Here is a 13,990-nt window from a genome sequence, read left to right on the forward strand (position 1 = left end):
GTACTAAGAGTAGCACTTAATTTAATTTCATGCTTTTTAGAGAGGTAACTGTAGTACACTAGAATAGAAAAGATCTCTAAACAGCATTCTCTCATTAGCAACAGGCAGTAAGATGATGTAGTTAGCAGTTAATGAGTTTGTGCTCATTTTGAGTTGAGCTCCCGAAGTTGCCATGGTGACAGATCAGCCAGAAGCCGTCAACAGAACACACAGAAGGCCACCGCTTGGTACCCCACCGGGAATGCCAGTAAGCACAGCAGATGGCCGCTCCTGCACGTAGCTGTCTTCCCCTCGCCTCTCGCTGCTCTAAGGAGCTTCTTGCCGTAGCCTTGCCTGCTGTGTAGGTGGCAGAAGAGATTGTAATTATGAAAATCTTCTTGGAATCACAGATTATTTTAGCCCTGGAAAATAGTTCTCTTTTATGTATGTTTAAGTAAATGTAAATTTTAAATTTTAAGAAACTATGAATCTTTGAGTATATATTCTGAAATAGCTAGGCTTAATGATTTTTGAGTATTTTTCTTCTGTCATTGCGTGGTATCTGTACAAAAGAGAAATTCTGTGTTTAATCATACAAAAACTTCCGTGTCTTTCAACTCACGAGGCAACTGTATTAAATTCTTACACTAATTGTAGGATGCATGCAAATTTCAGAAATAAGACATGTTAAAGTGTCCCTCTAGGTTGGCATTTATCTATAGTTACTTTTAAAATACACCGTTGCATGCCTGCAGTTGTCAGTGTGCTTTGGACGTATTATGGTAGCCCCTGAGATGCTGATGGAGGGCATATGTAAGGTAGCCCCATTACGGTAAATGTCATTACGAGGAAACTGTTGCTGAATATCTAGGTCATGACCACACACCGTGATGTTGTCTAGGTGAGTGAAAGAGCTGAGTATACTACTTGCTAAAAAAGGATCTGTGCTCTTAATCAGAGTTCATTTGAAGTGTCTAGAAACCACTCTAGCTTTTTTTTAAGTACAGGGAATTGAGTGCTTATAAAACCATTGCGAGGCCAGAGGGAGGGGGCACACCCTATGCTGGGCCTCTAGAAATGATTCCTCACAGAGTCATCCCAAAGAGCTGCTCCCTGGGAAAGAATCAGGAGGCCTCACGGGCACTGTTGACTTGAAGGGCACAGTGTCACCACTGCATCCCAGTGATCAGGAAGCTGCCATCAGCACTGTCCCTCACCGCCACTAAGGCAGTGATTGGGAACTGGGAAGGACCCTGCACAGAAACACCCACCGTTTCCAGGACTGTGCTTACAGTCGGTGCCCGGGTAGCAGAGAGCAGCCAGGTCACTGCCTGCCAGATCACACGGCTACGCACGTCTGCTTGGGGTCTGCTCCACAGCAAGGGCCCCCTTACAGCTGGGAACCAGACCCCTGTCAGTCATGCCCCTGTTGTGCATGTTGGGGGGTGGGGGGCAGGGAGAGACAACCCTGACTGCTGCTCTGGAACATTTTAAAAAACGATGGGATGGATGACTGCTCATTCACTTTTGTATATAGTGTTTGACACTTTCCAGATGGTGGGAATGTGAGACCCAAATTAAGTGGGGAGGTTGAGGGCCAGACTAGAGATGTAATCCTCCCGTCCTGAGTACAGCTGTCAATATCTGTGCTAAGTTGCCGCGGTCGCTTCTGGCGGCCTTTGCCGACCCGCCCCCCTTCTTCAGTTGGGTCGCGAATTGCAGTTCATGTCACGAGGCTTTGGGTTTTGTTCCTGAGTCTACAGTCCTTCCCATTGTTTCCCAGAGGGGAAGAGGAGTGAGGTGGGTTATTAAGACTGGCCAGGGCTATTGACCTAACTTCAGTCAGACTCCTAGACCATCTCCTTGGCTTGTCCCTGCGCTTCTTGTAAGATCCGGTTTTAGCAAGACCCGTGCTAAGTCAGTTTCACCAGACCCGCCCCCCTGCCCTTCCTGGATGTCTGACCCGGTTCCGCATCCTCCACCGGCCCGGGTGATGCCTGACGCCCTGGCCTGCCTTCCGCCAGAATCCCGCTGGGTCGGTTTAGCCAGAAGCCGCCTCACCCATGACGTTGCCTCGTAGTGGTTTTCTGCTTGCTGCTCCGCTCCTGTGCTCCCTGGTTTTAAATCCCCACCTGTCCCTGCTATACTCGGGAGTTGAGCCCAGTCTCTGTCCCCCACTGTAAATCCCAGCGCCTGGCCCCTATACCCATCAGCCCAGTGAGGGGCCCGAATGGAGCTGCCTCACCATCCTTAACAAGTGTCTTTGCACGGTTTTTCTTTACCATAATAAACACAGGGCACTTAGTATGTGCTAGACATTGTTCTGAACAGTTCTTTACGTATTGAACATTCTCTCCTCGAAGAACCTTCTCAGTAAGGTACCCTAACCCCCGTTTTACCCCCCACTTACCCACATTTTACAGATGGCACAACTGAGTGACCGAGAGGTTAGAAACTTACCCAGCGTCACCAGGCAGGAAGGGGCAAAGCTGAAATTTAAACCCCAAATCCGTACCCATCACCACCGCACTGCATCTCTAGGGAGGCGCCCGGGAATGATAAAGCTCACGCCGCTCATGGGGAGACTCTCTTCAGAGCATACGGTCAGGCAGAGGGGAAGTTGGAGCTTTGGTGGCGTTGGTGAAATTCTTCTTCTTAAGCTGGAGGTTGGGTACATGAAGGTTTGTTGGTTATTTGAACTTTATGCCTTTTTGTACATCTTAAATATTTCCAAATAATTTTTTTTCAAGATTTTGTTTATAACACAGAGAGCACACATGCACAAACAGGAGGAGTGCCAGGCAGAGGGAGAGGGAGTATTAGGGAGCCCAACGCAGGGCTGGATCCCAGAACCCTGGGGTCATGACCTGAGCCAAAGGCAGACACTTAACCGACTGAGCCACCCAGGCGCTCTTCCAAATAAATTTTTAAAGGAAAGAATGTCTTGGTAGTATGGCTTGGGTAATAAGACGGAAATGTCTTGGTGCACTGGGCACCTGTGCTCCCTGCTCTGTTGAGTCCCTGGTGAGGAAGGGAAGGTGGACCTTGATGGGAACCTAACAGCCTACGGGTTGCCCCCTTCGGATTTGTGGAGTGGAGCAAGGAGGGGGGCTGGTGCGGTGGGCCGGGCTACAAGTGGTTTCCCTTACCTGTGAAGGTGACAAGGGGCAAGCACACAGGACCCCTGTCTCTAGAGCCTGCACAGACAGGTTCTTGGTCAAGGTCATCTGCTTGTTGAGTTTAAATAGCAGTGAAAGAGTAAGTCAACTCTCCAAGAACTTGTAGTCAGAGGAACGTTTCCTGGAGAACTTCTCCCTGAAACCGGAGGCTCCAGACTCCCCAGTGCTGCAGCCCGAGCAGGACCCCCACGGGGTGGGGCGGGGCTCTCCCAGCTGTTGGCCACCAGGTGGATTCCGAAACCCTTACAAAGCCTGTGCCTGTCTCTCCCGCCTCAGGCCCAGCCACTCTCCCTTGAGGCCCCAGGCTCCAGCCACACAAAAGCTCCTTCTCAGGTCAGGACCGTCCCCACAATGCGCCGGTTGGTGGGTGTGCGCTCACGAGCTCGAGCAGGAGCCCGCGTGCACACACATGAGCTTGGGTGTGCTCGCACACGCACCTCACCTGGCCGGCGCTTCTCCAGCCTCATTGTCACTTCCTCACCGGAACTAGCTGCCTGTCACACTTACCACGATGAGTACTTGTGTATTTCTGAAATAATCTCTTACTGGATTATAAACTACAAGGACAGGAACTGTATGTTTTCCACGGTGTATACCCAGTGTCTGGCACAAAATTGGCGTCCCTTAAATATGACCTGAATAAATATGGAGAGGGTACGAGAGAGTACAAACACACCGGGGAGGGGCTGGGCATGTGAGGCAGAGAAAGCCAGCAGACGGGGATTTGACCCCTGACTCACCGTGCCCTGCTTTCCCGTTTTCCCAGAGCACCTAACCGCTGCAGCTGCGTGTCTCACTGTGCGGCCTTTTCTCTCCTTCTTGCCCTGCTGAGACGTGGGCTCCACGGCGGGAGTCTGCCTTTTCTGTTGCAGGCATTGCCCAGCGCCCAGAACAGCAGCTGGCTCTAGGAGTGTCCACGTCATACATGGAGGGAGCTAGCTGGGATCAGGGTTTCTTTCTTTCTTTCTTTTTTAAGAATTTATTTATTTATGATAGAGACAGAGCGGGAACACAAGCACAGGGGAGCTGGAGAGAGTAGCAGGCTTCCTGCTGAGCAGGGAGCCCAATGTGGGGGTCGATCCCAGGACCCTGAGATCATGACCTGAGCCGAAGGCAGAGGCTTAATGGCAGAGGCTTAATCCACTGAGCCACCCAGGCGCCCCAGTAGTAGGAATTTAGAAGCTGCGTGGGCCCTGTTGTGACCAGGCCCTTTGAAAATTGTAACTGAAAGCAGAGAATTGTTTTGAAGAAGCCTTGGTTTCTCAGAGGGTGGTTTCGTATCTGCCTTTTCCCCAGCAGGTGTCACTGTTATTTGAAAGGAAAGGGGAGCGGTTACTGGGGAGAGGAGAGGTCCGGGAGAGTGCCCACACACCGAAGTTACTACGAAGCTGCTGTCTTCATGTTCTCTAAGGCAGTGACTTGTTGATGGTCCCTAAATAAAATCAAGCTGAAATTCCCACAGCCTGGCTGAGTTCTGCTCTGTTAAAACAGTGATGTGTAGGATAAACTCGTCTGTGAGCCTCTGTTAAGTGAGGGATAGCCTTAGATGCAGGTGAGTTTGAGTGTCACGATGACTTGGATATTCCACTCTTTCTTTGGGCGGCGAGAGATCAAGAAATTTGCGTCCGAAGAAAGTGGATGGCTGGTCAGAAACTGCCCATTTGGTTTATCTATATTATGAGCATATCAAATTTCGAGATACTCCACTTATCAGTGGAGATTCTGTGAGTTAGCTGCTGGTTTTCAAAGATCTGAAAAACACTGGCTGACACCAGAGAAGCTTTATCGCTGTCTCATAGAAGAGGCCAGAGGTGTGGTTCAGTAGGGTCCGAATTCTTGGTTCCTTCCAGCTCGTCGCTGTGATGAGTGAGGCTTCTCCTCCCTCTCCTTCACACTTTTCCTACAAAGGACCAGATAGCGCCTGTTTTAGACTTTGCTGGCCTTGTATGCTCTCTGTCATATATTCCTCATTGTTCTTTCCCGACCTTTCAGAAATGTGGGAAACCTTTAGTTCACCTGTTCTGACTCCTGCCCTACGCAGCCCTCTCCCCTTCAGAGGGGAGACTGGTTTGGGATTCTGTGACTCTTAAAATGAGGCTCTAAAAGTGACCACACATCGTGTAGTGCAGACAACACTAGGAAAATGGAATATTCCGTGTTCAGATTTCTTAGGATTGGTGCTTTATGTTCCAAGCTAGTTACCTGTTGATAACACTCCTTTATTATACTTCTACAGAACAGCGACTGATGGCGTTCATTTACTATAGGAGACTTCTTCATTTCTGGAGCCCGAATTCCTTTTCCTCTAAATATTTTGAAGAAAAACAGCCCTGTGTTTGTCCTCCCTTCTTTTTGAAAAAATGACAGCGCTGTACTGGCAGCAGGCTAGAGCTCGGAGATGAGGCTGCCTGTGCGTCTTGGTCAGCTTGCCTGGGCCCCCGGGGGTCTGTGCGGAGCAGGGCAGCACAGGGTGATTTCTTGCTGGTTGTTTCCATCAGGTTTTGAGTTCAGGCAGGTTTTCTGCATTTCCGTTCTTTGAAAAGGCTGGGCGACAGACGGAAGTACTTGACTGTGATGGTAGTTGGCCTCCAGTGTCAGTTACTACAAGAGGAGGGATTTTCATCGCAGGGGTGGGTAGAACTCTATAGCTTACTAACAGTTCTCCTTCTTTATCCTGTCCTCCCTGCCTCTCCTCCTCCTCCTCTTCCTGCTCTTGTTTCCGGCTGCTGCTTTTGAATTTTGTAGTACAAGAACCAGTTGCGTTCACACTCTGGGCTTTTAAGAAGCAATGGCAAGGTCTCGAGTAAGACCTTTGGGCCAGATACGTTAAAATGTGTAATAAAGTGAAATGATATCATGCTGATCACCTATTTTTATTTTTATAGAAAAGATTATATTTAGAGAGAGTGTGAGCTGGGGGAGGGGCAGGGGAGAGAGAGAATCACAAGCAGACTCCATGCTGAGCGCAGAGACCAACTTGGGGTTCAGTCCCATGACCCCAAGATCATGACCCAAGCCAAAATCAAGAGTCGGAACTTAGCTGACTGAGCCACCCTGGTGTCCCCATGCTAATCACATATTTTTTTAATTTTTTTATTTTTTTAATCACATTTTTAAATAAATTCAGTGGTGGTGTTTCCCAGACAGATGTACTTCTGCCCTGCTCTCAATTTCCTTTTTCAAAGTTGTAATGGAAAGTTGCTATTGTGAAAGAGACAGCAAGTTTGCTTTAATTAATAGATTTGGAGTTTTTTTCTTTTATCAAAGTATAATTAGTGTTCTGTTATTTCAGGTGTATAGTATCTGCTTCAGCAATTCCATACCTTACTCAGTGCTCATCATGCCAAGTGTACTCTTAATCCCTTTTACCTGTCTCACCCATCTCCCACCCCTCGCCCCTCCGGGAATCTCCAGTTTGTGTTCTGTATTTAAGAGTCTGGTTTTTTATTTACTTCTTTTTTTTCTTTGCTCATTTATTTTGTTTCTTAAATTCCATATAAGAGTGAAATCATGTGGTATTTGTTTATTTCTGACTCTTCCACTTAGCATTATATCCTCTGGGTCCATCCACGTTGTCACAAACGGCAAGATCTCATGCTTTACTATGGCTGAGTGATATTCTAGTGGTGTGGGGGGGGTGCGTGGGGGGGTGTACCACATCTTCTTTATCTGTTCATTTATCAGTGAACACTTGGGGTGCTTCCTTATCTCGGCTATCGTAAATAATGCTGCAGTAAATGTAAGGGTTCATATCTTTTCAAGGCAGTGTTTTCATTTTCTTTGGGTAAATCCCAGTAGTGGAATTACTGGATCATGTGGTCATTCTATTTTTATTTTACTTATTTATTATTTTAGAGAGAGGGAGAAGGGGTGTGGAGAGAGAATCTTAAGCAGGCTCTGTGCCCAGTGCAGAATCCAGCGTGGTGCTCAATCTCACCACCCCGAGATCATAACCTGAAATCAGAGTCCGGCACTTAACTGGCTGAACTACCCAAGTGCCCCTAGTTTTAATTTTTTGAGGAATATCCATACTCTTTTCCACAGTGGCTGCACTAGTTTGAGTTCCCACCAAACTCGTAGCCGTTGTTTTTAGAGCAGTTTTTGGTTTATGGAAAGACTGAGCAGGAAGTAAAGACTTCCCACAGTACTTCCTCTCCCCGCCCCTAACACATCCTCAGTTTCTCCTGTTACCAACTTTGGCCTTGGCATGGGGCTTTTGTTGAATCAATGAACCAGTATTGTTACATTATTATTAACCGAAGTCCACAGTTTACATTCGAGTTAACTTTGTGTTATACAGTTCTAAGGAGTTTGACAAATGCTGGTATCATATATCCACAATTAAAGTATCTTACCGGTTTTCTGCCCTGAACACCCACTGTGCTCTGCCTCTGCCTCCCTCCCTCCCCACGCCCTTGTCAGCTGCTGAGAGTTTTACCATCTGCATAGTTCTGCCTTTTCCACAGTGTTCTATAGTAGGAATCATAGACTATGAAGCCTTTTCTTTTTTTTTTTTTTAAGATTTTATTTATCCATCTGATAGAGATCGCAAGTGGGCAGAGAGGCAGGCAGAGACAGAGGAGGAAGCAGGCTCCCCGCTGAGCAGAGAGCCTGACTCGGGGCTCGATCCCAGGACCCCGGGACCACGACCCGAGCCGAAGGCAGAGGCTTTAACCCACTGAGCCACCCAGGCGCCCCTATGAAGCCTTTTCTTACTGGCTTCTTTGATTTAGCAGTATGCATGTAAGATTCCTTCATTTCTGGTTAGGGCTTGATAGCGCATTTCTTTTAAATGTAATTCTCCATTGTGTGGATGTACCAGTTCCTTTATCCATCACCTAGAGAAGGACATCTCGGTGGCTTCCCATTTTGGACAACTAGAAATAAAACTGCTCTAAACATTCCTGTGAAGGTTTGTGTAGATAGAAATCTTCAACTCATTGGGGTAAATACTTAGGAATTTCTGCTGTTTTAATTAGCTGTAGGCCAGTGTCAGAAAAAAATAAATACTTGAAAGCCCCTATGTTTAAAAATCAATCTGTAGGAGTGCCTGGGTGGCTCAGTGGGTTAAGCCTCTGCCTTCGGCTCAGGTCATGATCTCAGGGTCCTGCATCGAGCCCCGATTCGGGCTCCCTGCTCAGCAGGGAGCCTGCTTCCCCCAATCTCTCTGCCTGCCTCTCTGTCTACTTGTGATCTCTCTCTCTCTCTCTCTGTCAAATAAATAAATAAAATCTTTTTAAAAAATTTTTTTAATTTAAAAAAATCGATCTATAATAGGTTTTATAGTTTTGTTTTGTTTTTTAAAGGAAAGCTAGAATGGATGTTCATTTCCTGTGCCTTTGAGTTAAAGGTGAATAGCCATCAAATCTAAGTAAATCATTAAAAATGTGCCACGTCTGTAGCCAGGCCAGGGAAACATGAGCAGAGAGAGGCAGAACATGTAGGAGATGCTCGGTGTGCTGGGAAGGGCTAGCCGTCACAGAGCTAAAACCGTGTGCCACAACCTTTGCTCCCCTTCGAAAATCCTAGGCATTCGGAGTTGGAAGGAACCTGAGGGAGTCAGCGGTCTCAGCCTTTCATTTCCCGATGAGGAGACCGAGCTGCAGGGAAACCTCTGGACTGGCACCGTGCACCTGATCAGCGGGCGCTGGCCAGGAATCCAGGCCCTCAGTTTCCCAGTCTAGTATTTTTTCTGCATTTCCAGTTACTTTCTTTATATTCTGCTATTTCTGCATTTCGCTTTAACTTCAGAATGTGTGTTTGAGAAAAAGTCAAGCCCTTGGACGTTTGTTGAGCGCTTACTGCGGGCCAGACACCACGGTGACGCCCACTGCGGCCTCGCGGGGAGACGGCCGCCTAGAAAGTGGTGCACAGTGCTGAGTGCCGGCGCGTGTACAGGGCGGTGGGAAGGTGGGGGAGCCGGCGGGGGGGGAACTGAGGGGAAGTGACACTTAATCTGATAATTTAAAGAATGGCTAGGAATCACGATGTTCTACTGAATCTGATATATTATCAATTATGCATTATTTCATGTACCACTTAGAACAAATCCTGCCAGTTAACCTGATACATACGTCGTTAATTATAAGATGCATCTCAATTTCAGGAGTATTAACATGTGCAGAGCTGTGTATGAGAATTGATGAGACACGGTAGTTGGATAGAAGAGGGGAGAACAGCGGTCCCTGAAGAGAGAGGGTGGTCGATGGTGGAGTCAGCAGGTGGCTCTAGAAAAGTAGGGCTGGAGAAGGGCAAAGGGACGGCGAGGACGCAGCAAGAGGCAGTTACAACAGGCCCTTTAAGAAGTTCGACAGGAGGAGAGGCAGCAAATCAGGAGGTAGCTGCAGGGGAATTCCGGTCTCAGAGGGCAGTAGTTGTTGCTGTCTTTGAAGGAAGTGGAGATTTGTGCGAGATTTGTGCGTGTCCGAATCCTGACGAGGAGGGGCCCTGGGCAAGTTAGAAGTTGCAAATGCGCTTATTACTTCCGCCCTCCACAGAAACCCAAGTGGCTAGATTGCCTTGCATGCTTGTGTTTATAAAACAAAGAAATAGTCGAAGACTCACTCTCAAGCTTTGGGCCTTTGTGTCGGCTCTGGAGAGTGTCATGGGCTGAAGACCCAGGGCACTCAAAGTCCCTGAGATGGAGTCCCCCGGAGGGCGCCACCTTGCGTTTCCTCCCCGAGGCCCTTGATTGTGAGCCGTACCAATATTCGTACACCAAGAGAAAACACTGCCAACTGACTGGCGTGTCATCGACGGTAGGACACATCCTGATGTAAGTGCGATTAGCTTATGAAGAAATGTAAGTCTTAGAACTGGTAAAATACAGTATTCACCACAGATTGGAGTTAATAGGCATGGTTCAGAGAACGGTTTGATGCTCATGTGTTTGGAATGGCAGATACTTGAAGGTTTTGCCTAATGGCTTTTATTCCTTCTGGAAAGTAAAATCATAGTTCCTCTTCTGAGGAGGAGGAAATAAAGGCATTAGCGGCTCCAGAGTGGAAGTCTTTGAGTGACTCGTTGACAGCAGTGGAACCCAGCAGGCCCAGGAAATGGTAGAATGGCCAGGAAGCACTGAGCGTGCCCTGGGTTAGGGACACAAACTCACAGTGACGGCAGACTACGAGTCTGTGATCTGAGTCAGGAGTAGAGAGAGTACACAGTGGCTTCATCTAGGGTTAAGGGTTTGCTGGGCAGGGCGACAGAAGAACAGTGGGCTGAGGCCTTGCAGACGTGGTCTGTGAGATAGTACAGGGCCACAGGGGCACGGCAGAGCCCATGCTGGCAGACGAGAAACTCAGGCCACGTGAAACGGGTAATGTCAAGGCCAGCAGTAACATTTTGTGTTCCCCCAGGAGGGACTGGAAATACTTTTATAATGTTACTTACACTTTTTTTTTAAGATTTTATTTATTTATTTGACAAATTTATTTATTTATTTGACATTTATTTTCTATTATTTATTTGACACAGAATTTATTTATTTATTTTATTTACTTATTAATCACACGTAGGCAAAGAGGCAGACAGAGAGAGGAGGAAGCAGGCTCCCTGCTGAGCAGAGAGCCTGATGTGGGGCTCGATCCCAGGAGCCTGAGATCATGACCTGAGCCGCTGAGCCACTCAGGTGCCCCAATGTTACTTAACACTTTTAAGATAGATACTGAACTAGGTGTAAACTCATTTTGTGTAAAGACATTTACAAATTAAGTAGAAAAAAAAATTTTTTCCCCAAACAACAAGGCAGGGGCACTTGGGTGGCACAGCTGATCGAGCATTCAACTCTTGGTTTTGGCTCAGGTCGTGATCTCAGGGTTGTGAGATCAAGCCCCACGTTGAGCTCCACACTCAGCGTGGAGTCTGTCTGACATTCTCTTTCCCACTCCCCTGCCACCTCAAATAAATAAATCATTCTTTGGGGGGCACCTGGGTGGTTCAATTGGTTAAGCATCTGCCTTTGGCTCAGGTCATGATCCTGGGGTCCTGGGACTGAGCCCTGCATGGGGCTCCCTGCTCAGCAGAGTCTGCTTCTTTCTCTCCCTCTGACAACCCCCTACCCACTCATGTGCTCTTTCTCTCTCAAATAAATAAAATCCTTAAAAAAAAAAAAAGTAAATGTAATGTCCTGGATATTCATGTTTCAAGTTCAAGATGAGAACGGCTTTTGAGGCTCAAATTCTTTGCATTTCATGTGTCTGGGCTCCCTTATGAATGCAGGCTCACTCACCTTTGCATTTGGTGTGCTTATTAGTAGTAACACAGCACTCTCAGGCCTACCCCTCAGCTCTGCTGCTCCCTCTTCCTGTTGAATTACTGTGGAACTCTTGTTTATGCAACACTCAGATGGCAGTTTGGCTCTCTAATTTGTGAGCATCATACACAAGTTAGCGCGTCTGTATTCTTTGCCAGCGAGTGTGTGATGGAGTGTGCTGGTCCCGATGATAGCAGCAGCACCGGTGGTCTGCTCGGGCAGCGTGCGTGCGTGTGCGCATTCGTGTGTGTGTTGTCCTCAGAATTAAAACAGAACAAAATACATATATAGATAGATGAGCATCTGATTTGAGAAAACACTGGCCAAGAGCAGTGGTTCTCAAAAAGTGTGCTTCAGGGACTGCTGGCGTCAGATCAGGCACCTGGGAACTTGTTGGGTCAAGTCTGATGCAAGCCGAAGTGTAAACCACTGTGAACTACTCTAGACTCGCTGAGTCACCCATTCTACAGAGCAGGGGACTGCGGCCCAAAACCCGCTGCTCAGAATTGTGCTCAGTTTCTAAGAAAACTGGGTCTCGAACCTGAACCTCTGGACTTTGGTCCATTTCTATTTTCAGAGCACTGTGTTGTCATTCTTTCTCAGTTTTTTGTTTTTGTTTTGTTTTGTTTTGTTTTCTTTGGTTTGGGTTGGGTTTTAAGGAGTGTTCCTAAAGTTTTGGGTTCTTGTCGTTTCATTCCTTATAGTGCCAGAACCTACTAAGACCTGTTCAAGCCAGCCCCAACCTGCCGGTACCAGTACCAGCACTTGCACCAGCACTCTGTCCAGCAGCAGCAATGGCAAACGTGCGCCTGCCAGCAGCCAGCAGCCAGCTGCCTCCCGTTACCTGCCTCGCGAGGTGCCTCCACGCTTCCGCCAGCAAGAACAGAAGCAGCTGTTAAAGAGAGGGCAGCCGCTACCCACGGGGGCTCTGACCGGTGTGAGCCCGACCCAGGGGGCTGGGCCCGCAGGGGTAAGCCCTCCTCCCCTCCCCGGAGCCGGAGCACAGCAGCACCCCAGTAAGCTCCAACCAGGTAAAAACACGTAGATGAGGGAGGGGTTCCTTTTATCTGACAGGCGGCACGCTGTTTTCGACTTTGCTCTCCAGTGATACAAATAGACATATTGTGGTCCATATTCATTATATGCATGTAATGGAGTGAGCTAGCTAGCTAGATGGTGGATAGATTCATTTCGGTTGAATTTTTTTTTTAAGATTTTATTTATTTATTTGAGAGAGAGAGAGAGCATAAGCAGGGGGAGGGGCACTGGGAGAGGGAAAAGCAGGCTCCCTGCTGAGCAGGGAGCCCGATGTGGGGGACTCCATCCCAGGACCCCAAGATCATGACCTGAGACAAAGGCAGATGCTTAACTGACTGAGCCACCCAGGTGCCCCCAGTTGAATTGTAAAGTTCAGTTCTGTTTCCTCCTCCTTGTGTATATTGTTTCTCATCTATTTCCTGCTGGCGTGAGCTCCTTCAGCAAAGTGTTTACCCGAAACTAGAGGTCTGCACAAGAGCACATGTGCGTCTGTCAGGGCAGTTGCTGTAGAGCCCTGCAGCGGGAACGCTTAACCTTCCTGCCCGTTTCCGAGGTTGGCCCGTGACTGGGCCTGCGCTCTCGCGGGGCGGTCACGGCATTTGAGCGGGAGTGGGTGCTGGGTCACTGTGACTTGTTCAGATACCTGGAACCGAGCCTGCCGGATCTCATGCTCAGTCCCTGCGTGGCTGGGCTTCTGATCTGCCTGCTTTTTGCTGGCCTCCTGGCCTGCAGTTGGACTCTGGCTTTCTCTTGTCTCCTGAGAGAAATTACCACTTCTACATTTACTTTCCAGCTCCTAGACTGCTGACAGCTGTCCTCTCCGCCCTCCTCTCTTCCCATCTTCTTGACCTTACTAATGGACTCATACTTTAAACAATTTCTTTACCGAAGTGTTAGAGAAAGTTTTGGTAGAGAGCAAAATACATGCATTGAACTGCTGTGTTTCTCTGTTATTTTCTTAAATCGTTCTATTTGGAATGATTTAACGATCAGCACTGGTGCTAGCTTGGACACCATATTTGCTGATGGTAGTGAGACTTGGGCCTGGAACTAGGGAAGCAAGGAGGCTTCTTACATTAGATTGGGATCTAAAAGAAACCTGCCGCAAGTTATATTGATATTTTCTTTCATGTGCTGCTTTCTAACATGGAGAATAATGCCACATGGCTTCAGAGTATTAATAGCAAGCAGTATTTCTCAAAACTCTGACTTTGTGATATATTTGAAACAAATATTTTTAGACACCTTGGCCATGTGTCTTCAAATAGTCTCGACTCTGATCTGCTAAATTCCTGGTACAGGGGATGTAGGTCATTGGTTGTCAGCAAAAAGCAAGGAAGAAAAAGAAATTATCAAATATAATCATTGACCAAGAATATAGTCTTGTCTGCTTCACCGTATCAAACACGGTTACTTTCTACACTGAAACATGGTCCTCAGGAAAATCTTAACACAGACAACAGTATGTAGTCATCCCTAAATAGCTTGGTGTTTTAACTTCAGATGCTTATTTTGAAAAACTGGAAAAGAACTGTAACAA

The 13,990-nt window shown here is 47.5% G+C and overlaps 1 protein-coding gene across 4 annotated transcripts in view; it reads left to right on the plus strand.

Moving 5' to 3' along the window:
- The window catches only part of TNRC6C (trinucleotide repeat containing adaptor 6C), a 142,524-nt gene that overhangs the window by 57,370 nt on the left and 71,164 nt on the right, over positions 1-13,990 (plus strand). For all 4 annotated transcript variants that reach the window (XR_013968157.1, XR_013968158.1, XM_080826379.1 and 1 more), the window contains one exon: positions 12,117-12,443. Coding sequence is in view for 2 of the 4 variants with exons in the window: in XM_080826379.1 (XP_080682505.1) it covers positions 12,117-12,443 (327 nt within the window). In the remaining 2 variants the exon portion in view is untranslated. The remainder of the gene's footprint in view (positions 1-12,116; positions 12,444-13,990) is intronic.

The sequence above is a fragment of the Martes martes genome (genome assembly GCF_963455335.1).
Source record: "Martes martes genome assembly, chromosome: 16".
Lineage (NCBI taxonomy): Eukaryota > Metazoa > Chordata > Mammalia > Carnivora > Mustelidae > Martes > Martes martes.